The sequence below is a fragment of the Anopheles funestus genome, chromosome 2RL (assembly GCF_943734845.2).
Source record: "Anopheles funestus chromosome 2RL, idAnoFuneDA-416_04, whole genome shotgun sequence".
NCBI lineage: Eukaryota > Metazoa > Arthropoda > Insecta > Diptera > Culicidae > Anopheles > Anopheles funestus.
In genome coordinates, this window is record NC_064598.1 from 85,120,539 (window position 1) to 85,145,004 (window position 24,466).

The 24,466-nt window shown below is 42.4% G+C and overlaps 1 protein-coding gene across 2 annotated transcripts in view; it reads left to right on the forward strand.

Annotated features, from left to right (window-relative positions):
- Nucleotides 1-24,466, forward strand: part of LOC125764467 (uncharacterized) — a 167,191-nt gene that overhangs the window by 88,429 nt on the left and 54,296 nt on the right. For both annotated transcript variants that reach the window (XM_049428759.1, XM_049428758.1), the window contains exon 4: nt 11,109-16,542. In XM_049428759.1, coding sequence (XP_049284716.1) covers nt 15,343-16,542 — 1,200 coding nt within the window. In that variant the 5' untranslated portion in view covers nt 11,109-15,342. The remainder of the gene's footprint in view (nt 1-11,108; nt 16,543-24,466) is intronic.

A 24,466-nucleotide genomic window follows, 5' to 3' on the forward strand; every position in this document is an offset into this window, starting at 1 on the left:
TGTCTATGAATGAAAAATAAAACGCAACAAGTATTACAATCTCTGCCACACTTGATTTAACAAACTCATGCCTACAACGTACGCTTGAAGCAAATCAAAGCCAAACCCCAAACCGTTTACGCTTTAAACATTAATGCAATCACTTAAGTCCGTACTTTATTGCCCTGCTACCATACGTGCATGGGTTTGTGTGTTAAGACAAACGCGTTTCATTGCCTTCACAACAAACCCGTCCCAAAAAAACCAAGCTGGCGTAAAACGTACGAGTTTTAATGCGATTTTTCGCAATTAAAGCTGTTACGAACGAGTTCGGCTCCTGCCGTCGTTTTCTCCATTGCTGCACGGTGGCCCGCCCGGCCCCCTTTTTAACATGCTCGTAAAACGTATTTTTATAGTAACGTGCCAAATTGCCCTAGCAACGTCTCAAGCAACGAAACAGCACTATTTACTCGGTGAAGGTGGCAGATGCCAACGTAATCGTCGGGCATCTTACTGTGGAGAAAATGGCTTCACGCTCAACATAAATTCCCCTTCAGAGCAGGCAGAAAGAGAAAGAGGGAGAGAGAATATGTGTCTGAGTGGTTCATGCTCAGTGCTTTCGGCAAAACTACCAACGAGATGCCCCCGGGGTTAAGGCTCCATCCATTTTTCAACAACGGCTCACCTTTTTCGGGGTCTGTTCAAACTTTCATCAAAGGCGAAAGACGTTACGTTGCCATCACCTTTTATTTCCGATTGCCGATGTCGAGATTCAAAAATAGCAAACCTTATACCTGCTTGGAACAGTTCAATTCCCAAACGGATTTTTTCACACCTTTCTTGTACGCTTTTTACTCACCGAGGTCTAACCTTGCGGACACCAAGGACAATGGAACTGGGAAAAAGTGTTCACATTTCGAACGGTTGAGCCATCCCTTTTCGCTTGGTTTTTAATACTTTTACGGCTCATTCCCTATTTAGCAGTGCGCCGAGCGGTTTTGACTGTCTCGGATGGCATCGCACCGAACTGATCTTTGTGGGAATTCTCATTTCACACTGGTGTCTGTGTTTGTGTGACCCAAGACAAAGGGGTGTTAAAGTGATACAAAATTTAGCACGGTTTTGAAATTTTCACTTTTTAATGAATTTCGTTGCTTTTTTTCTCTGTATGGGAGGTCAAGCACGTGGGCGAGGAGAACGTTTCCCTTCTTGAAAGCGATAAAAAAGGGTGAACGGATAACAGCAAAAAAAAAACTAAACTGTTAAGCATAACCATACTTGAAACCGAGTCTCAGAAAGGTCCGTCGCGACGGATCAAAACCCAGCCTGATCCAATGAAATAGACTGGATTAGCATGGCTACTGACCGGGTTTCTGATATCTACCCTTGACAAAAATCCGTTTTCACCACAGGACACAAACACAAGTGAACGACGGCATTATTCCAACCGCCCGAAAATCCACCGAGACATAAAACAAGGAAAGAAATTCCTTACGAAAAGCGGCAAGGTCGAACGAGATAAGAGAAGAAAACAACAACGACCAAAAAAAACGGAATCAAGTGGACGATACAGTAAATGGATCGTACAAATCAATAAGTAATGAATGGCAGACGACAAACAACAAGATCAAACATGACCGTAATCGTAAGCAAAAGGTTGACCGGATTTTTTTTTTGTGGGACATATAAATTAGGGGTTAAGGAAAAAAAGGGTCAAGATTTGGATATGAACAAATTTAGATAAAAAATTCATTCTTTCATGGCTGTAACCGGCCACTATAAGTTATTGGGAAAATTAAACCTGTTTCGGGTAGAAATAATTCAAAATGGTCATGGAAATTTTATTATATTTTTATTCGTTTCTCGATAACTAAAAAAAGAAATTATTATTATAAAAGAATTTAATTTCTTTGGGAGAAAACAATCCCCTAACGAACGCTGTAATTATTTTCCACAAAAATTTTCTGCTCTCAATCTTTCAGAAAAACTAGTTTTGTGGAATCAACTTATAACTCGACTGCCGCTCCCAGCGGAAAGCCAAATCGACAAATATTTTATGATGCCGCAGCTAACCGCTCGATTGCACCGAATTAGGATCGAAACTATTCTTAGCCATCTGGCCATCCCAACTGGACAGGTCGTCTTGCAAAACGTGCACAGCGCGTACCATGCGGTGGACCGAAAATCTCAACAACAACATCCTTGACTCGGTCGTTTTATCGTCCCCTTACGGCCCATAACCCAGCCCAGTGTCCACTTGCTTAACCTTCTGGCTTATTCGGCTCCAACTTCAGGGATGATACTATGTAGGCTTTTTTTTTTCTTCTTCCTCCACCCGAATACACGGTGTCGTACAAGTTCCAGGAAGATCTTGGAAGATTTCCGTTCGTAGCGTTTTATGACTTGCTACGAGCTCATTATGAGGCATCTTGTGAGTGCTTTCGTACAAAATGCGTGCAAGGGAGTTTGTGGTTCTAGTTTTTTTTCGGACTGTCTTATGTGGATAGTGAAAACTTCATAAAACGACATACACATACACCTGAGCTATTTGTAGTACCGAATGTGGATTGCTTTTTTTACGATGCAGTGCAATAACGTCGTTAAACTTTTGCTCTGTCGGTATGCCGCAACCAAGTACGTGTGGCGGAAGCAATGCACCAACAATTGAGCAAAAACCAGAGCTCATTTGTTTCTTTCTTGTTTATTTGTTTGAAGTTTTTGGATTAGCTTTGTTGATTACTTCAAATAATGATTTCTGATTAATGTTTCGGAGATCATAATTTTTTGCCTTCAACAGAGTTCGTAGCATAACAGTAAGGCAACAAGTATTTTTAAAGGTAGAAAATAAAATTTGATTAATTTAGTAATTTTTAGTAATTGCACTTTTGCATTTGAACGAACATAACTATGTATTTTTTAAGTTTAAAAAGCGTTATAGATCTTTTTAAAATTCATTTAAAATGTTGATAGTTTTATAGTTCCATTTTAGATCCTAAATTTTGTCTTAAGATTGTGTAAATAGCTTTGTGAAATACGTTCAAATATCGGTAGTATTTGATAACCAGAAAATGTACAAAGTTGTAGTAACTTATAGTGAATTGGCACTGTATTTAATAATTATATATTGTCTGTTTGTTACTCTTATTGTAAAAAAATCCTTTTCAATCAAGAAAGAAAAAGTAAATATCTTTAAAGAAGAGTTAATTTTTAATTATCTACTAAAAATTTTGAGTTTTGTTTTATAAATTTATTAGCTTTCTAAACTTCGCATTCAGCAAAGATAAACCTACCTGTTTCGTTGCATTGGTACGTTCGGCAAAATTTTAGAAGGAAGAAAGTCTTACACCCCCCGCTTATGTGCCTCATTCCATTCTTCAATGATCCGTTCGGCTCTAGGGCGATAAATTCCACCCAATGGGCCCGGTGCCAGCTGGAAGAAAATCGAGACAAAATATTTATGACGACGATGCTGCATCGATCGTTAAATCTTTGCTTGGCCACTTCGTAACATTACCTTTCCCTTCCTTTCATTACCCGGGCAGGGAGCCACCTTTTTCCTACGAATGCAAAACACGTGCGAACATGGGATGAGAAATTAAATTCCATCCCGCCCCTTTACTTTACCTTCGTTTGTTGTTTCAGGTTGCACAAAACTTTCCCAATATCGATCACATCGAGTATGGTTTATTGAGATTCATTCGGGGTTTTTGTGACCACTTGAAGCGATGTTGTGCAAATTTTATGACCGGACGTAATTTAATTCTTCAAGCTTACCCCACACAAAACCCGATAGGGGGCTAATCTTTATGAAAGTTTTAACAGTTTCACTTCATCTGGCCGTCATTTGCCTGATGCAATGGTGAACGTCGAATGCCACATGAAACGGTGGCCACGTGTAATATCAATCCACGCACCCTTAGACATCTCCACTATGGTTGACATTAGCGATGAAGGTAGAGAAGAAAATTGCTAAAACAATACAAAACTAAGGAAAAGGGTACGAGTGTGTGGGTGTTTTTTTTATGTGGGAAGGACATTCGTAACGAGCACATACCTAAACCCCAACCTCCAATGCCAGCTTCGGACAAAATCGACATAAATAATCGAAGGAATGAACAAAATGAATGCAATAAAGCAAATGTCCTCCATCGGTTGTCGTTCGTTCGTTTGCTTGGGCAATGCCTTTTTGGGGTAAAAGTTTTCGATTGCGATGAAATATCCTACCGTGTCGGAGAGGCACGCAGTTTGGGACGTGAGGGAGTTGACAAACGACATCAAAGATGTCGCAGTTCGACCCCAGTGCGCGGTCAGGAACAAACCTGATTTTGTTTTTCGTTCGCCTTGTTGTGCTTCCTGCATCGCTCTTTTTCCTCTTTTCCACCGATGGCGAGACCCAAAAACAGTCAAGAGCCTTGTTGGTCTGGCCACAATTCATTACAGAAATCAATTCAACGCTATGGGAGAGCAAAATTGTGACAATGTTATGATGGGAAGAAAGCTCCCAATGTCATGTCGGCAAATGTGGCACTACCTTTACCACTACCACCGTACAGCAAAGACACTCATCCTTTCGCCATGAAATGAAATCACTATTCTGTTTTCGTTTTTGACATTTCCGACTTCACCTTCTCCCGGCACCACGCGCACACTAGCTATCGGCGTACCCAGTATGGTTCACCCCAGCCGAACAGTTTCGGTGAATTGTCAAACCGCGAAAAATAAATCCACAACTCCGCTGGTGCTGATTTCATTGGTTCTCCGCCCGGGCAGGGAGACGCAACCTTCCAGGGACAAAACAAATTTTCGTCCTTTTATTTAACATTTATTTTGCTCCGTTTCGTCATGCCCACGCCCGTGAACGCTTTCAACTGTACCTTCGCAATGATATTTGCACTATGGCCACAATGAGCCGTCAATGGTAACCGCTAGCATATCGATTGTCGATGACGGTTGGCTTAGTGGTGAAGGTGATTTATTGGAGGTGAGGCGTGAAATTAAAGCAAAACGTATCGAAGGTTGATAGTGATGATATTGAGCACACATAAAAAAATAAAACATCCTTTCGAAAAGGGATTGGAAAATCGAGAAACATTAGCAAATTAAATGTAAAACAACTATAACAAAAAACTTATTTGATTTAATTGCATTTGAAAATTTCATGCAATACTTTGAATTTTAAATTGATTAAACATTCACACTCGTGAGAGGACATTTTAATTTTACACGAATCGAACAATTAGCACCGCCGAACACATGGCGTTACCAGACGTCTCCATTTACACCAGTTACCGGGCGTCTCCATTTACACGAGCTACCGGGCGTCTCCATTTACACGAGCTACCGGGCGTCTCCATCGACACCAGCTATCGCGCGTCTCCATCAGCGAGTGAAAGAAATAGAATTATTGAGCGCACAACCGGTTTCGGTACGGAAATCGATTGCCGCGACAATACCCTACCCCCAAAAAAACACATTCAACCGCCGTACAAATTGTGGAAGGTCAACTGACAATTTCATCAAACGGCTTCCTCCCCACCCACATCTACACCACAAAACTCGATGGGAATTGGAACATTTCCATTTCGGTCAAACGGGCTGTGTGGTACATGGTTGCAATGCTTTCTACCATTGCCTCCACAAACGTTTCCCGCCCAATACGTTTCCATTGATGATATTCAATAGCATCGGAGTGCTTAAAACCGAAAAAGTTCACCCCCACAAACCTGGCGATCGATAGGATTTTTTTTTCGCCCTCTTTGATTTAAAGTTTCTGCAAACACTTGCCTACCCACTAGAACCCACGAGACATACTGGCTGAAGCTTGAAAGCATCAGCTACGTCACCGCGTTCAAATGATGCTTGACAATGCAACTTAATAGTGAAAAACGCACTACCAAACTACATACCTTACGCGATCATCCTCATACAGATCAGTACCTAAGTATCGATCGTCTGAGCTTTCGATCCAGAATCACTACCCAGCTACCGTCAGCAAAACTAGCGCTGCTTCCTTTCACGCTAAACCCTTTTTACCAAAATACCGCTTTTCTCGTTTGTGTGCAGCTTGTTCGTTAGCAGATACCGACTTATCTATTGGCCTTCGGTGCATCATCCGGTACCAAACATCTTTCCCAAGCAGATGCATGTATGTGTGCCGTTGATGTGGCCAAAATCTGGTGCCTGAATTCTTTCTTCTAACGTTTCTTTTTGATTGTTGCTACGGACCTTTCAACGCGTTACGAATGCCACTTGAGGTGGCCGTCACCGTTACGATCAACTTGCAAAGGTATCCATGTGTAGCGGTATGTGTGTGTACGTGTTGCCTATACCTTCTAATATAGGTGTAGGTGTACTGTCTTTTCACAGTGTTCCCTGAGAACAATGGCCGGTAGCAGAATGAGTTGCCAAAACGCTACCACCCGCTCGAGGCAACTTTTATTTTGGATCCATTCCCAAGACCTACGACAAGGAAGTTCAATACGCCCAGCAAGTTCGGGCCACGAATGTTGCTCGGAAAGCATTTCTCCGCAAGTCCCCTCCATCGCCCTTCACCGGCCAATCCTCTCACAAACCGTTTGCGCCGGTTTACACATTTGTTACCGTCACTCCTTTGCACGGAATGCACTGAATGTGCTGTTGCTGGAGCATCTTTTTTTTCGCTCGAAAGATGCAGTTTTTTTAACGTGCTTTCTTGCACCTCGCTAAAAGATAAATCAGAATGCACATGATTTAAAGGTGACAGGAAGAAGATCCGGTCCCGGGAGAGCTCACCCACGGGCCGCGTCTCGGCAAAACACTAGATCACTGGCTCCAGTGCTGTACACCCTATTGCAGCCGGGGGGGCGAAAACAGCATAGAAAACCGAAAGGGTCGTGGGTGAGACTGGATGGAAAAAGGAAAAGTTGGGCTCCGTTCCAGCGAGATCGAAAATCGCACAGGAACGGAATCTCTGCCGGGTGTGACGGGTGAAAGATAACGACAGCCGTACATACGTAAATGGTGATCAGATTCTCTTCCCATTCCGATGCCCTATCGATGCTCTTCCGAGGCCGTAGCAATCCACCGACGCTACTGCTTCTTGGATTTATTTTCTTCAACGCCAAAACAGAAAAAAACCCATCCCTTAAGGAAGCAAAACAAAAAACGGAAAATAAAAATAAAACCTTCCTTTAGCTAACGGCGCACGGCCCGGAATGGCGCCAATGTAGAAACTAAAGTAGTTATTTTGTCTCACCGATTCGATGCAGTTCGCTTTGCCGCTGGAAGTTCCTTGATTCTTTTTTTTTTGCTGTTCTGTTGCATTCATTTTCGAGTGGAAAGCGTTTCTTTTAGTTTTTTTTTCTTTGCTCATTCCAAGTCGGGCACAGTGTCTACCGGGTCTAGTTACCGATTTTTAACTGGCTGCAGTTGATTGTGAAATCGATCCTTTCCCTTTGGTGGAAGTTTTTGGTAAACAACTCACGAACTGCTTTGCTTGAAAATTAAATGAATTCAATTTCGAAATTCATTTCCGAAGCGAATTATCAGCAGCTTTTTTTTGTCTATTTTCACCACCTATTTTAAGCCGGTTCGTGGAAATGTTTAAAATAATTTCATTATCACTAAAAATTCGCTTTTTGATAAGGATTTTTTTAAAGTGTATTTAATTTGTAAAAAAAAACCTCCTCAAATCTTTGGGCATTTGTTTGAAACGTTAAACTTGCGGCACGATTGCGAAACTCAGAAGCACAGAAATATTAATACGTAACAAGCAATCAAATAGACATTTTTACTATCCAGCACCGTCTGCTAAGCGTGAGCAGACCTTACCCTTTCCCATCAACCGCCCTCAATTACTGGGCTAAATTATTTCGAAAGTTACACCCAACAAAGTGTCACCCAAAAAAAAACCAGGCCATACAGATTATGCAGTAAAGGAAGGAGGAAAATTTAAGAATCAGAAAAAAACGACACCGTGATTAACAATTCCTAGTTACACCAGTACTCCTGCCAGGAAGTTTGGAGCGTGGACGACGAAATGCGATCATAAAATGCCGCCTATATCCGAAGCATGGGTGAGAAAAGTTGCGATAAAGGAACTCATCCCCTTGGTCCCCTTGTGCAAAACCCCAAGCTCCCCAAGTTTATTCCGATAATTTCCTAGAACCTTTCTGAATCAGCTGCTAACTTTCCAAAACTTAATTTTAAGCACCGTTGGATCGGTCGGTTTAACTGTAAAGGGGGGATGGATTGAACATGAAAAGGGTGGCGGTTATGAGCAGCGTAATGAGTGTCGTGTCAGAGCAAAAGCAGTTGCAGTTTACGATTTTATGACAGTTTTCTCGGATGTGTATCGTTCTTGATGGAAAATGTGTTCACTTTCAATGCGTACCAAAAATGTGCCCTTTATAAGAGCTTTCGTAGTTACTTTTATTATGGTCGTCTAAAGACATGCTCTAGATTTGGGATGGTCGATAACTATTTATAACAACGTTACTAGATAATGTACTACCTACATCAGTGAGCTTGATTTGCATTTATCACACCATGTAGTTCACGTGATTATTATGTCAAGTCTCACGAGACACATCTGGATATCAACTTGGAAAATCTTGGTACTTAACACTATTGATTGTTTGAAACAATTCTTCTCGATCTAACGAGCTGCTTAAGTACACTCCGAGGCCTTTAATTCAAAGAAATTTTCTAAGTTTACTATTGAGTTCCTACACAAGTAATGTTTAAAGTTTGTAAAGCTCTACTCAATTCTGGGAATTGTAGTGAGCATATAAAAAAGCCAAAGTAACACTATTTTAAGATGTCGAACTTTTTCTAAAATTCCATGATAAAGTTGCACAAACATTCTCATTTCTTACCTTCTTTATCATGTGAAGAAATGTTGCTAACTTTTTAAGAATCTTTCAATACCTACTTTTCATCATAAGAAAACTTCTATCTTTATGAACTTTCCGTTTCTTGCACGGAACCATTACAACGACAATTTTCCTCCCAAGGTGTTTATGTAACATCCTACTCGACAAGCGCCATAAAACCCTTTCAAACACTGAAATATTTATCCGCGAATGCAGACTGCTTACGTAACAGCTGTGCCACATATTCGAACGATAATAGACATCGACGGTTTACTCGATCATTTGGTTCGAACGAACCGCTTTACTTGTTGGCTAAATAGTCGATACGTTTAACAGGTTTTTTTTTTGCATCTTGTGTTGGGCCCACAAGCACAATCAGATTGGCATAATATAAATCATAACCGGTAAATGGTTTTTGCGGGAAACAAAGTGTCCTTCAACCTGCCTTAGAGGTCCCAACTGCAACCAATCATAAACACCAACCCTAACGCAACCTTATGCGACGGTGGCTCGAGAACTGCATCGACAGCTGCATTTGCAACCCAACAATTCCCAGTGCAGTATTTTGATCCTTATCGCACGTACGTATTAGTTGCTGCCACTTTATTTCCGGGCAGTTGGAGGGGGCAGATTTTTTCTTCTTCTGTAAACAGTTCCGGCAGTTTCGACGAACTACCACATCTGCCGGAAGCAATATTTATTACAATTTCGCGGCAAGAATATTGATTTCTTTTAGTTCAAAGCTCTGAGTCCGTGTACAGTACATTAGCTAAGGTGGAGGAGGAGTTTATGTACGGTTTTTCCCCCCCTAAGAGTGTGAGTGTTTGTGTTTCTCTCCTTCCGAATGTTTTTTTTTTCACCTTCCTCGTCTCATTACAATTCGTCATTCAACTCTTCAACACAAATAGTGGTCTAGAACTGCTACTACTACCAACACTACCAGCACTTCGACTGAAGTCGGTTCGATTTTTCTTCCATTTTTTTTGTACCACCCCCATACCCTTACCCACCACAACACTGAAGGAACTTCAATTACATTCCTACCGGGGGGAGAGAAGAAAAAAAAACCACAACACGATCAACGGTCGATGAAAACCTTTTCGTGGTGCCGCTCGCATCAGCGCGAACCAGGCGTGTGAACAATATTCATTATTCATGATATGTTCCAACGCTTTACACCCTTTACACCCCAAAAACCCGCTTTTGGTACCTTGGCTCCCTTCCCCTTTTTTTGCTGTGAGCATATCATCCCATTAAATGATGACGGTGGTGACGACATCCGTCCTACCGATGTGTGTTGCGAGCGCGTGGAGCCGTAGACATTTTCATTTGCGCTAAGTAGCTGAAAATATCCACCAACACCATCAACCATCATGTGGTTTCAAGCACTGAATGAGTGTTCGGGAAACCGAAAAAAAGGGTTCGGGTCGAGTCGAGGAGATGAAGGGAGGCACCAAAAACAAAACAAACCTCGCGCAAGCAATCTGCCATGGTGGAGTCCGGAGAGTGCATGGAGAGCTGTCCAAAATTGCGGTCATAAAGCTGCCTAGCGGGCACGATTGATGGGTGCCGTGACGTGGCACGTGGCTGAAGGAGTTTCCCCCCGTTATTTACCACAAATGGAACGAGTACACATTCCTCATACACAAGCACACATTTTTTGGAGAACGAAAAAAAAAGAAACAACAAAAAACACACAACTCAACAACTACACAACTAAAGTGTTCTCACGAAAACAGATGACCCAAAGCTCTGGGAGTTGAAGGGATTTTTTTTGTGATTTGATTTATTTCCACACACCGATAAAAGCCCTTATTCTACCGTCCGTCCCTTAGCACTGGGTGGTCAAACGGTCAACCGAGAATAAGTAAGCATAATGATGAGGAAACCCGCACAACGATGGGTTCTGAAGGGGGGGCATTTGCACGAGTTGTAATTTGTGTCGACGAACCTTCACAGGGGGAGGAACGATTGATGCTCCCATAATGTGTGCTTGGGAGTGGCCCGGTTAGCAATGATGCCTTTTGTGTATTTTGAAAAAAAAAATAAACAAAAATCTATTAATGATGTAATCGGAATAATAAAATAATAACAATAATTTTTTATCCAATTAACCATCTTTTTTGTGAACATCGTCGAAGAGTCAATACAGCTTAAGAACCACCATTGCCATATCATTATCCTTCTGCCTATACACACCATCTCACGCAAATTTTTTCCCATTTTTGTCCAAAAATTAAACAAATTGTCTCTTTTCTTAACCTTACAATTGTTTAGCATTCTAGCGATAACAACAGGTGACAGCAACGCCACGCAACGGTACCAACCGGTGAACAACACAACTTCAACATTGTCTGCAGTGGTAACGCAACGGCCAATGTCCTTTCCAGCCGATCCTTTTCTAAACGAACCTTCCCGTCCTAATTACCACTCAAAAAACGAAAGATCGCACAATCACCTATACGCTACCGGGTACCGGTTAAACAGTACTCAATCTCATCAACTAAAAACAAAATTCGTGGGAAAAATTAATTTCAAACACTAGACAAAAAAACATACCATATCGAACACGGTGCGCTCCATCGAAACCGAGCCATTTTATAAGACGGTTAGGCATTGCCCCCCAAAAAAAAAACCAAAAAGTCATCGTGCAAAACGGGAATGTATTAGTATGTATTACTGAGTGGGAGTGATTTCTACCTAAGCTCTGTGTATGGTTTATTGAAAATGCAACAAACAAAGAACGATTTGAGATAGGGAATTGAAGGACGTAAAAACGCTATACGCTTGGTAAACATTTACACGATCAAAAAAAAAAAAAACGATTTCACTGCAAGAAAAGAATACCAATTTACCAGTGTGAATGTGGTCCCCCGCCCTCCTTTTCGGAATTGAGAAAAAAAACACGGTACAGGAATCTTATATTTTGTAGCTTCTTTTTCCACTGCTAAGCGTCCGGGTTAAAAACAAAAGGTTAAAAAAAGGCAAGACTATTTTGCACTAATTTTTTATACAACGTTACGAAGTGAAACAAACGGTTGTCCACTAATACGGACGCACGTTAAAATTAGTTACCAACACCATTTTACCGTACACCTCCAGGTTTTGTACGAACCCACAAAAAACACATATAAACAACAACCAACAAAATAAAAAAAAGCAATCGCATACGCTTCTTGAGATATATGTTTTTTTTTTACAAACGTACAAGTTTTTGATATTCGTTCATTATTTGCTACACAATTTATATTGTAATAAACTGTCGATACGGGGTCGGTAGAGGCAACCAAATAAGAAATATAAACAGGACAATATGAGCAGAATTGGAATTGCATCACAGTGGAACCGGCAACCGGAAGGTGAAACAATCGTACGGTTGTGGTAGTACTTTTTAGTTAGAAGAGATATGCGAATCACCAACGGGCGTTACAAGGCCGACGTTACAAGCGTTACAGTATTGACGTAGAGACACAACGTAACGTTACTCCCGTCGCATCACAAAACGCTAACGACTCGAATGCGATTAAAAACACGAACGATTGCGCAGTCCGTTGCAATTGTGCTTAGCTAGCAGTGAGAACGGCTGGAGTCACATTTTATTGATGAATGTTTGTAAGGGCGTAGCAACCAAAAAAAAACTTCCGAAACCATTGCAGCAACTAGCGGTGCAGACGTACCTTTACCAAGCTAAAAAAACAAAAACAAAGGGCAATGCAGGATGTGACTAATACAAATAATTATTCTTAGAGCAGCGAAAGATTAGGTATTAATGACACACAGACAGCGTTCGAGTGACAAACAAGTGAAAGCAAAAAGGTGAAAGAACAAACCGTAAATGCACTGTTTCGAATGCACGTGGCCGTCGTACCGTTGACATGCGTTAAGCGTCATGCGTCCAGCCGAGTATGATCGCGTGTTGGCATTCGCAAGTTTCGAATTGATTGATGGGTGTTAGGTTTCCTGTTCGGTACATGTGATTAGGTTGACATTTGGACAACAACACAAAACACACAATCAGAAGCGGTAAAGGAATGTGGCGAACAAAGGAAGGGCTGCTTCCCGAAGACACAAAAGAAAACTAAACCAACTTCACGTACGATATAAACATATAAGATAACCGAATGATAGAATCTACCGATGTTTGTTGTTGATAGGCAAAAGCAAAAACAAAAACTCCCCATGCCGAATCGAATCGATTTTTTGGACGCACTTTCAATTCGCATGGTTCTGCAAACATATTTTTAAAAGCAGTGACACAAAACAAAGAACCGAGTAATCAGCAAACACGAGCGATCGGAACAGCGATCGAGCAGGATAATGCGTGAACTTATTGTTGTACCATGTTGCATTTTGTAAGCAGATCGATCGCGTAAAACAGAGAAAAAAAACCAAGTTAGCGGAAAACAAAAAATCATTTATCTAGCGAACAAAAGGCGAACAAACCGTTGCATGTCATTATTATTATTATCATGTTGGTATCGCTCCGGAACGGTTTGTCACACTTTTGGTAATTGTTTTATACGAACAGCAACCGGTGTTGGTTGAACAGCTTTAGGTTAGCGTTATGATGCGATCGTAGGGAGAAAGAGAGAGAAAGAAAGAGGAGAAGGAGAAGGAGGAAAAAAGATTAAAATTATCCGAATTGTAAAAGCTCGAATCGAAGGAAGACGATTTATTTTGCTATTTTATAGCATTTTGTTTTTCTTGTCCACTTGTCAGTCTTTCTGACACTGGAATGCAACCACACACACACACACATACACCATGATGTTCTACCCTGCACTGTACCGTAAGCTATGCTGTGCATGTGTATAGAAACTACCCCCGAAACTAATCACTAAAGGTAGGCTAAATGTTGTAGTAAAAAAAAGCAAGTGAAAACAACCAAATTGATGGAAAAATATAACGTATACTTAATGTAAGCTGCATGCAAAACGTAGCGGGCTTAAAACTACCGACGAACGCAGGTATCGTACAACCCTGAAATCGTGTTTGTGTTTTTTTTTATTATCGTTTACTCCTACGAAAAAGCTTTGACTGTGAGTGTGTGTGTGTCTGTTGTTTAGAGGCGAAAAGTAAATAAAAAAAAATAACTAAATACTGTACTGTGAAATTTACCAAATTCTCGCCCAAATTAGTCACTTTGACTCTCTCTCTCTCCTTCTCATTTACAAACACACACACACACTTTGTCCTTTTCTTCCGGTGCCCTTTACATCTAGCGCTTTATACAGCGAAGAAAGGGATTTTGCATAGGGGATAATCCTCAAACAGAGGGCTCACAACTACGTACGCTTTTCGTGTAACACATCATTCAAGCACACTTGTAACAAAACCCACTCGATAGTCCCTACGGTAGTATATGTACTGTTAACTAAGTTACTAGCTAGACAAAGTGACGGGTGAGCAAGATTTTTTTCTTACTCCCATATTGCGATATAAATACATCACACAACACGAAAAAAAAACAAGGCACAAGAATACACGAAATCTGTCACACACGATAATACGACAAAAAAAAACAAACCCACACACACACACACACACACTAGTGCAAGATACTTAAGTCAACATCCCAGCACCTAGTGCACCGAATAAGCATTTTTTGATAACTGTCTACAGAGAAGGAAGTAACAAAGCAAATAAGGGATAAAGCGTTCGTGCGCCTCGATGTGTAATTGTGTGTTTTGTGTAGCCATATGCTCCTTGCGGCAACAATCTTAAAGGATAAGCGTAACATTGCGTCAGTGTCAAGTAGTAGTACTCGTTGTAAGTGTCTTGCTGGAGCTAATCAATCGCCAAAAAAGCAGAGAAAAGGCAGGAAAACCGATACCGTCTTACAACCACCCCCCGCACAACGTGGTGGTGGTGTGGCTTGGCTTCATATTGCCGTGCCCTCTGTAGCGTATGAACGAGTTGCATACCGTATTGTTGTAAGCGTATAGGTGGTTTACTCACTGTGCTAGTATCTAACAAAAAAAAACAAAACCCCCCAAACCATCCTATCTCGATCGTCATACTATTCCCATATCCCACTTGTCAGCTGTTACAACAAACAAAAAAACCCCCGGAAGCAAAACAATAGCAAAAATACTGTTTGCGAAAGCTGTGTAAAGCGTCCCACCACAAGAAGTAGGCTAGCCGAAACCAATCTACAAGCGAAGAAGTGACATTGGCCGCCGCTCGTCGTACGCTTGTTTGATCCGCTTTGCGGGTCAATTAGCTGCGAAATCAACACCAAACCACCTGGTTGCAGGTAGCACAAGCTTCTTTAGCCCATCTCGTCAGCCACACCATTCGTCGCCGTCGTTATTATTGCTGTTATCATTGTTGTTGTTATCACTGTTTGTTGTTATTGTTGTGGATGCGACACTGCGCCATCGTTGTCGCCGTCGTTGTCGGTGTGGTGGTGTTATGCAGCAGTAGCCGTAGCAATAGTATCCTCTACTGAAGAAAGAAAAAACAAAGAAACCCCCTCGCAAAATACCGACCGTAAGAACGCAAGCGCAAGATGTATGCAGCAGCAGGTGGCGCCTCGCTGGCGTCACGCCAGGCCCGCAAAAAGCAGGCCCAGCAGAACACGAAAAACAAGGCCACCAATCAGCAGATACTGCGGGAGAAGCTGGCGGCGAAGGCGGCCACAACACCGACGAAGAGTAAACACTTCCACCAGCTGCCGGCGTCCTATCTGCGGGCACCTCATCAGCACCATCGGAAGCTGAGTGCGGGCTACACCAGCATACCGGGCTCGGATCAGCAGCATCCGCACCATAAGTTCGGTGAGCAACCGTGCACATCCTACACCGGTGTACCGGGTGGCCATGGTCATGGGCCACACTTAGGTGGGCCGGGACATGCTCACCACCATCATCACCATCACCATGGTGTACCGGGTGGAGTGACACATCCGTGCCATCTGCATGGGGCCGGACCGTCCGGACATCCGCCCGCGTCCGGTGCGTCCTTTCCACCGATGCCCAAACCGACCGGGTTCCGCGAGTACGACAAGCTGGTACGCCGCCAGCAGCTTACGAAGTCTGCCACCGCCACCTTGCCGCTGGTTTCCCAGGCCCAGCAGGATCTTACACCACCGCAAACGCCAACGCTTGGGTTTGGAGATTCGGCCGGCACTGAACCCCACGCCGGTCACCACCATCACCACCATCAGCAACTGCTGCTGTTGCAGCAACAGCAACATCCCCATCACGCTCACTCACAACAGCATCTCGATAAGGTAGGCCTCGCCGGTCAGGAAGAGGGCGAAAGTGGGCTCACGCAACCACTGACACTGCAGATACCGAATGATCCGATCATCATTACTCCTGCCACACCGCAGGCTACACCTCCGGGGCGACTTGGTCTAAAGCCGCTCGTCCTGACCGACGACGAGGAGGTACATCCGCTGACGAGTCCAACGCCCGGTGCACTCGAGCGCAAGTGCAGCGTGTACCGGGGTCGAAAGCTTGACCCGTTCGAGGAGCAGTTCTACAACGCGACGACAATAACCAACGCACAGCATCAGCACCATCAGTACCATCCGGACGATGTGTTCTTCCCGCCGGCGACCGGCAGCGTACCGAATGGGGGTGGTGGTCACTCCACGACAACTACCACGCCCGGACACCAACAGCTGCCCAAATGGGACTCCGAGTACTACTGCTGCGAGTGTGACCACCGCCAGTACGGTGTGTGTACCTGTGATCAGTTCGAGGTAAGAATGAACAATGCAAAAGACATAGGAGAATTTCCCAAACATCTTCGTAGCAAGTCAGCAGGTGTACTAACAGGTGTAGTACTGTAAGTAATTCCCCAAAACACAGGTTCATTATCTTGTCGAAGTTTATTCGTTGCAAATTGCGTGAGATGGTGTACTGAAGGATAATATCCCATTGGATCTTCATGTACTATTATCACAATTATCTCCTCCAATAAATTGTCCTCCAAATGTCTTCACTCCATTCACGGCTTATCGCCATATACATCTTCATCTTCACAAATATTGAATATTATGTCTCTTCGACGATTCTTGATCCTCGCCACTCCCATACCTTATCCTCAAGGTTTCGGTGTCTTCATTTTAAACCTCTCCGCACCTCACGCACGAGGACGAATATCTTATCAAGAAATCGGGGGTTTTCTTGGAAAAATATTACACTCTCATCCGTACAGCCATTTCACAGCCATCGGGCGGGCTGGCAAGATGCTATCTAAATTCTGCAAAACGATTCCTATCAGCTTCCTGTAAAACGCTCTGAGCATATTCGCGCACACACCGCACAGAAATGTGGAACGCTATCAAAATGATAAATCACAATCGCCTTCCTTTATGCGGGCGTTTATTATACGAACGTATATATCTGGTTCGGTCGTTTTCAAACGTTCTTGTGCAGTGGAGGCACAAGACACCATTTCCCACTGGAGGTAACACCCCATACTGAAGTGTCCAATTGTGTGGCACCACACAACTGGTGAGTGGAACCAGCTGGTGGAGAAGATACATTGGAAACAATCTTGCTCAATTCTGGAAAAGATCCACCGGGAAACTGGTTGAAGCGTACGGGAAACAGCCTTCTCACCAAAGCCACTTCATGTACCGCCACTACCAAGGATTCGTATCAGAAGGTCGTTTTTATTCGTTAGCGTAAATCAAGCTGCATCCTGTACCGCCAACGATATATGTATCTCCTACCGTGATGGTACTACTATTTCTTGTCCGAAATCGATTCGTATCGAAAAATATACTCCCACCCGTGCTTGAAAGAAGAAAAAATAACCACAAACCTTACTATCCACAAAAGACGATGCATCGCGTCCATGTGGAACGGATCGGGGTTAGCGGCGCGGAATGGGGTAGTGATCATAATAACAATAATAATAAAAAAATCGTTTCTCAACATCGCCCTCCAGCCATTTGCCATTCGACAGTGAACCACTTTCGAACGAAAGGCAGCGAATGAGAGCACGTAATTGAATGTATTTATGCTCGCATGAAAGCATATTATGTGGTATGTAATAAAGTATCATCACTCGATGGGTAAAGACAAACAAGGGAAGGTACCGGAACGTTGGAATCGGCACACGGCACTCAATTGAGCCCCGGGTTGGCGCTTCGTTGATTGAGAGCCTTTTGTATGGGAAATGATTTTCGCTTCAATCCCTGCCACCGGCCGTAACCACACGGTTTACTGGTCAAATAAAAATTCCCTTTCGAGTCGATAAGAAAATGTAGCTTTCCGAGGTGCATCTTAAAATACGGTGGTGGTTCTGAGCTTTTGTTGAGGTGGGGTTTAGATTTTTCTGCCAAGTCGCGATTGTCGAGAATACAGTTTTCAGCTCGCTTACGTGGCGGTATTACAGTCTCAGAATGTTTATATATTTACGAGGAAATTGTTTAAAAGCATATCGATCAGAGGTGCTATTAAATTCGAGTTGATATCCTGATAGGTTAAAGAAAGCTTTTGAGAGCACTTTTTGAATATATACTGCAGTGTTTTCTGTCACTAAAATTACGTTACATTCATCAAACGACAAGGATTTAGCAATATTTCATCAAAATCTACTTTAAATTCTCATCAAGACCTCAAAATAACCATTCATTTAAAATGAAACAAAGACTGTCCTGCTGAGTACATTGTCCACGATGCAAAACCATATTTCCTACTGGCGTCATCTTAAATCAACAACGGTACAAAACGGTTTTCAAACAGCTGGTTCAACCGCATGGAATGCTTCAACTTGCACAGTCTTCAACAACATCATCATCATCGTAAGTTTGACCATTACCTCCCAAGCACATTGTCATTCAATGCATAAAGCTGCAGGGTCAAAACATGGAGCCCAGCTCTTACTACCGTCAATGGGCCGGACCCGTACGGATAGTAAAGGTACTTATCGGATCGGTTTTCAAAGGTACCAACGGAACCGACAGTTGTCTCTGTGCTCGCCCCGAACCTATCGGCTCTTCCGGTCCTATTACATTCGGGTCCGTGTCCATTTCATTGCCGTTCGGCAATGCAGAACCCTTTTCAATGGACTTCCAGCCACGATCCTGATGATGCTGTATATAGGGCATTCTGGGAAAGCGTTTCGCTCCATTGTTCAACCGAAGCGAAAGTTCAAGCTCTTGTGTAACATTTCGAATGTTCTGTCCTCGGGTTTTGAATACTCGTCCCCTTGTTATGCCCCGGGGGTTGAATCGCTTTGTGGTTGCGGTTTGCCATCCGGTTTTGCTGAACGCTTCCACGTCCAAACGTCTCCACGAACGAAATCTAATGAAATGGAAAACATTAATGCTGTTTCCAGTGAAGTTCCTCACCTCGACCCGTTCCACACCGTTGCACCCCGCGTGGCAACTGGTTCGTTTAAAGTGTACCCAAAATCGCGCAGCAGAAATCGTTGGTTAACTTTTTCAATTACGAAACAACGGCGTGCAGTTTGCATCGATCCGCGCCATTATCGCACGCAAGGCGGAAACGACCTCACGGCGTATCAACCGACCGTGGTTCATTTGCGAGATTTCGTTGCAGTTGGGCACTTCCTTCCTTGGGTGATTGACAAAATCGCAGTCATTTGATGAGTACGGGCTCGATCCTTCCCGGGGCCAGCGAGACACGAACGTGATTTTGTGGCAGATCAAATCGAGCAAATGCAAATCTTTCAGACATGCTAACGAGTTGACGGGAAAATGTATCTAGGGTCGAAATATATTCTTATCTGCTCAAGGTTTGATTTTTTTCTGGCTCTTCTGGTGGACAAAATTTTGAATTTATGTTTACTGAATCAATAATTCGCTGTAGAAAAATTATTATTTCGTTGAACTTAAAATTTTGCTTCGTTATTCTTCTATATACTCTGCCTGGTTTGATGTATTCATATGAATTACTTACGCGAATTGCACTGGAACGCATTATTTGTACAAATGTACACTCGACTCGAATTAATTAAACATAAAGTAATTTCTTGTCTGATATTGAACTAAACAATAAATATAAATCAACAAGAAATGTCAGTCAACAGCCTTCAAAGGAAATTATTATTCAATTTCTGAACAACACTTAAAGCCTGTCTCGTGTCAACTGCATACTGAGCGGACTTTCAAAATGACGATTGCAAAAGTCACCACCAGCGGGATGCCGAGATAGTGATTAATGTTGCTTTAATTACACACACGCGATGGTCAACATTAATCTTCGGTTTGCGTTTCAAAAGCACCGGGCCACACCGATGATCGACCGGTTATCCACTGGTGGTAAACGGTGGTCAGCCTTTAGCGTGACCGTGCCACAAACCTCAACGAACGCTCCACGCCATGTGTATGAGGAGCTGCATGAGAAATATTGCACATTGCTTGTATTGCTAGTTTCGTTCCATATTTCTTCCACCGAATGAAGCACGGTGTAAGGTCTCGAATGAAGGTATTTTTTTGCAAAAAAGGTGCAAAGAATGGTAACCGCAAAGGTAATAGTTGAGTGCCACCCTGCAGTGACATTAATTTTGTTTTAATTAAATTTTCTTTATTTCCAACAGGCTGCGAATTTCATAAGACATTTGTCAATTTTTTTAATTTTGTGCATATCTTGTGGTACTTAGATTTCTATTGGATCTGTATTAAAAATGCATCTTTGTTGGAAGATAACAAAGAATTAAAGTTTTTTTAAATTCAAAATAAAAACATATCACGCTTTTACAGTTCAATAAATTTAAATTGAAGTGAATTGAAGTGAAAATCATTCAGAATATGTCCTTGAAACAAGAATTCTTAGGATAATATCAGGCTCAACATGTTCTTCATGGGTTCAAATTTCTTCTAGAATTGAAGAACAAGTTATGTCATAAATCCTTATGAAGTATATTTTGAACAAAGTTAGAATAAAAAATACTCAAAAAAAAACAAGTTAATCAATAGCATTCTTAATTGATAGAAGAGCATCATTTATTAATTTAAATTTTACGTAAAATAAGTCAATTAAAGTCACCATTAGTCAATGCGAAAAACCAATCCAATTTTATACAATGTTGCGCCTCTCTGTAAGATGTCTTGCATCTAAACATCTCTCAGAACGATGCGTTTCAATAGAGTGCTCATCTTCACACATTCCCGGCCACTGGAGATGGACCATTCGCTCACTCGGGACAGACAACAAAATCAACACAAACTCTAACTGCAATTCATCTACCCAGCCCGGCCACGGTCCCTGTTGTCCGTGCTGGCATTTATGTTCTCTTTCTCCCTTTCTCCACTTTCGACCAGTTTCCTGATTCGTTATTTATTCTTTTTCCTGTTCGGCAAACCGGCAAACCTTGCTCCAGTTTAGCGCAGTGTGCCAAACCGACGGCCTTCTCCCAGACCAAAGCTAAAGTCCATCAAAATCTCCATTCAAAGCGCAGACAAACAACAAATAGAGAAGCATCCGACTTCCAAACAAAAAAAAAGATCCATATAAAATATGGAATCGTTTCACTCAACGCTTCACTTCAAACATCGATGCTGTCCTCGGCAGTGCGCCATCACTGATCACAAAATGGCACAGCATGAATTCATCCAACTGCACCATTGCCATTGGTTCGTTTCGTACCGTTGTCAAAGAAATGAAATACAGCTCACCGACCCGTCGTCTTCACACGGTGGCCGGTGGGGGGGGGGGGGGGAAACCACCCAAAAAAAAAACCTCGTACCGTGCTCCATTGGAACCGTTTTACGGAGTTCGGTTTTATGAAGCTCACAAATGATTGAATTGATGGACAGACTTGAACGGACCGGCGACAACAAACAGGAACTACACAGAAGCACAGTGCTCACTACCAGCTGCCCGAGCGTGTCCTTGCAGCCTGTGCATGTGTGTATGTGTTGGCCTTCGCCGTGTGCAAGCGAGAAGCTAACCACATCACATCACCATCGTCCCTCGCACACGACATAATGGCAAACAATTGCTCGTAAGCTTGTAGAACACACGCGACACACGCATCCTACATGGGTGTGTACTCACACAAACACGCTCCACCACAAATGGCCCTTTGAATGGTGTGTGAAACAGTACAATTAATATGCACGAACTGTGGCCACTTTCCTTCACTTTTCCCCCCAGCCCAACACGCGACAAAAAAGAATGGGCGACAGGAGAAGAAAAAAAAAGGAAGCAAAACACGATACTGAAGGATTCCGGGGTTTTTTTCTCCGTTTCTCTCGCTATTGTCACCCTAGTGACAGCACGACACGCCATAACGCAACGCGTATGCATGTCGGTAGTTGTTTTATGATTATTGCACACTTTCACCATGTCAAACACAGACGGATATGGGGATTTAAGGCTCTCACAGCAGCAGCAGAAGCCGACATTGGAAAGCCACAAACATTCATCAGTGGCGCAAAGCAGACACGGCACAGCATGCCTTTGACCTGCTTGGGATTTTGAATGAATGAAGGAATTTGAAAAAAAAAATGCACACATACATACAATTTGCTATGTACATCAGTATGAGTGATGACGAACTCCGTCTAACTACTCCCACAGTTTCATCCGAGGTGCAAAACTGCTAAAACTAAAGCCATCTTCTTAAAAACCAAAAACCTTGGCTCTGGCTTGCCGTCCCTTCATACGGGTGACAAACGATCCCGGTTCCATCTGTCGGGCTATATTTGCCGATTCAAACGACAAATCTTGTGCACTTTCTACCGTGTGTGTAAATGTGTGTGTGTGCAGTGCTCGTGTCCGCTGTTGCACCATTGCACTAGAACTAGGCGTTGTCTCTCGTACGGGCGAGGTGCAAATCACGTGATAGCTACATTTCACTTGCAAATTTGCAACTTGCCGTGTGGTTCGTTCGCTGGAACGTTCCCAAATTGATTTCGATTGATTTTGAAGCATATAGCCGGGAAAGTGTTTTTTCTTTTCTCATAGGATAGGGAGCGTACTGCAACTTCGGAATAGCATCGTGTGGATAAAAAACGCCACAGCCTGGTTTATCGATGGGGATTTTTTTTGGTATATATTTTTGCTTTGGTGTTATCACATTAAAAGTATCAAAAAGTGTCAATTGAATTGAGTCGCGAGGGGAATATTTATGTTGCAATTCATGCTTATCACGATGGCTTAAAACATTTTTATGCCCTTTGCTTCTGCTTAGTATGGAAAAAAGCATGTTGTTACTAAAAACTATTTTCAGTTGAGAAAAAAACAATTCTAACTTTACATTTCTAATACAGTTTTAATTTATATTCTTAAAAAAACAAAATTTATTTACTTACATGAAAAATGTATTTATCGATACGATCAGGTGCCAGGTGCTATATAAAGAAAAAAAAATTAAAAAAATGTGTTAATTACTAAAAATTGTTTAAATTTTACTGTAAAATTTCATAAATCTTGAAGTAGCAAAATATGAATAAATGATAATAAATATAAAAAAAAAATTAAAAAACTTTCATATCCATAAGTTATCAGGTTTTTGAAAATATCTTGTCTGTTTGAGGTGCTATATAATTATTATTTCAGTAAATTAAAATTATCTTTTATGCAGATATTTAAGAGACCTTGAGTTGTAAAAAAGCCTGTTTTTTGGTAACAAGCTAACTATACATCACCCCTCAAACGAGAGTTAAATACCATAACTATTGATATATTACAGCAATGTTATTACCTTATTTATTTCATCCAAGCTATTGCTTTTCCCGCACGGTTTGAAGGAAAAAATGCATGAACACTCCACTGCTAACAACACAATTTAAAATATTCAAATTTTGATATATCCACTGCGAAGAAAGATGCTGCGAGATTGCTTAGTCTGTTGAATATTTAAACTCATTTTCACAGACACTGTTTTGTCAATACTCTTCTGAGTCGGTACGGAATTTTCAAACCGCCCACAATCTGTTACACTAGCCCGCTAATAAAACAATGCGCTTCAATCTCTGCACTACCAAGAGAAAAAGAACATCTCCAGCACTGCGAACCGGGAACCAGGCTCCAGCGAACCGTAACATACCCATAATCCGTACGTACCCGTAAGCGCACCTGCGCCAAAATACCTCAGCCCTTACGGTTGAAGGAAGCCACAGCCTTCTTTATTGGCAAAAGTGGTTCCAAAAATGCGGGCGTACAACACTTTCCACGCTGCGGCGCATACGGCTCAAACCCACCGCCCCCCCGAAACCCTGTGAACAGTCTCATCATCCTGCGCACGGCGAGTGAAAATCGATAAATCACTGCAAAACATTTCCTCCTATCTGCTCGTGGCCCGGTAACCGATACCACACTACAGGCCTTTCCTTCTCATATCTTCATACAAAACTTACCGCGAGTGCTGCTGGTGCTGCTGCTTCTCCGGCTCATATCAAATGCGGCCAAGAGAAATAAATGGGCAAAGAAATGAGAAATGTTCCGATTCAGTTAGGAGAACACAAAAAAACGAAGCGAAAAACACGAAATGGGAAAAATGTTCCCTTCAAACACTGGCCGTGTAACCATTACACTTGCACACAAACACACCGGGACCTGTCAGAAACGGGCCGCGGACTGAAACCTTCCAGCACCGTGCCGTAGCATCGCGTACCAGACGTGTGGGAAAGTGTAGCGAAGCTTCAAAAAAACAAGCGCTCAAATTGCACACCAGAGTCTTTCTCCCGGTGCTCCTTCCCA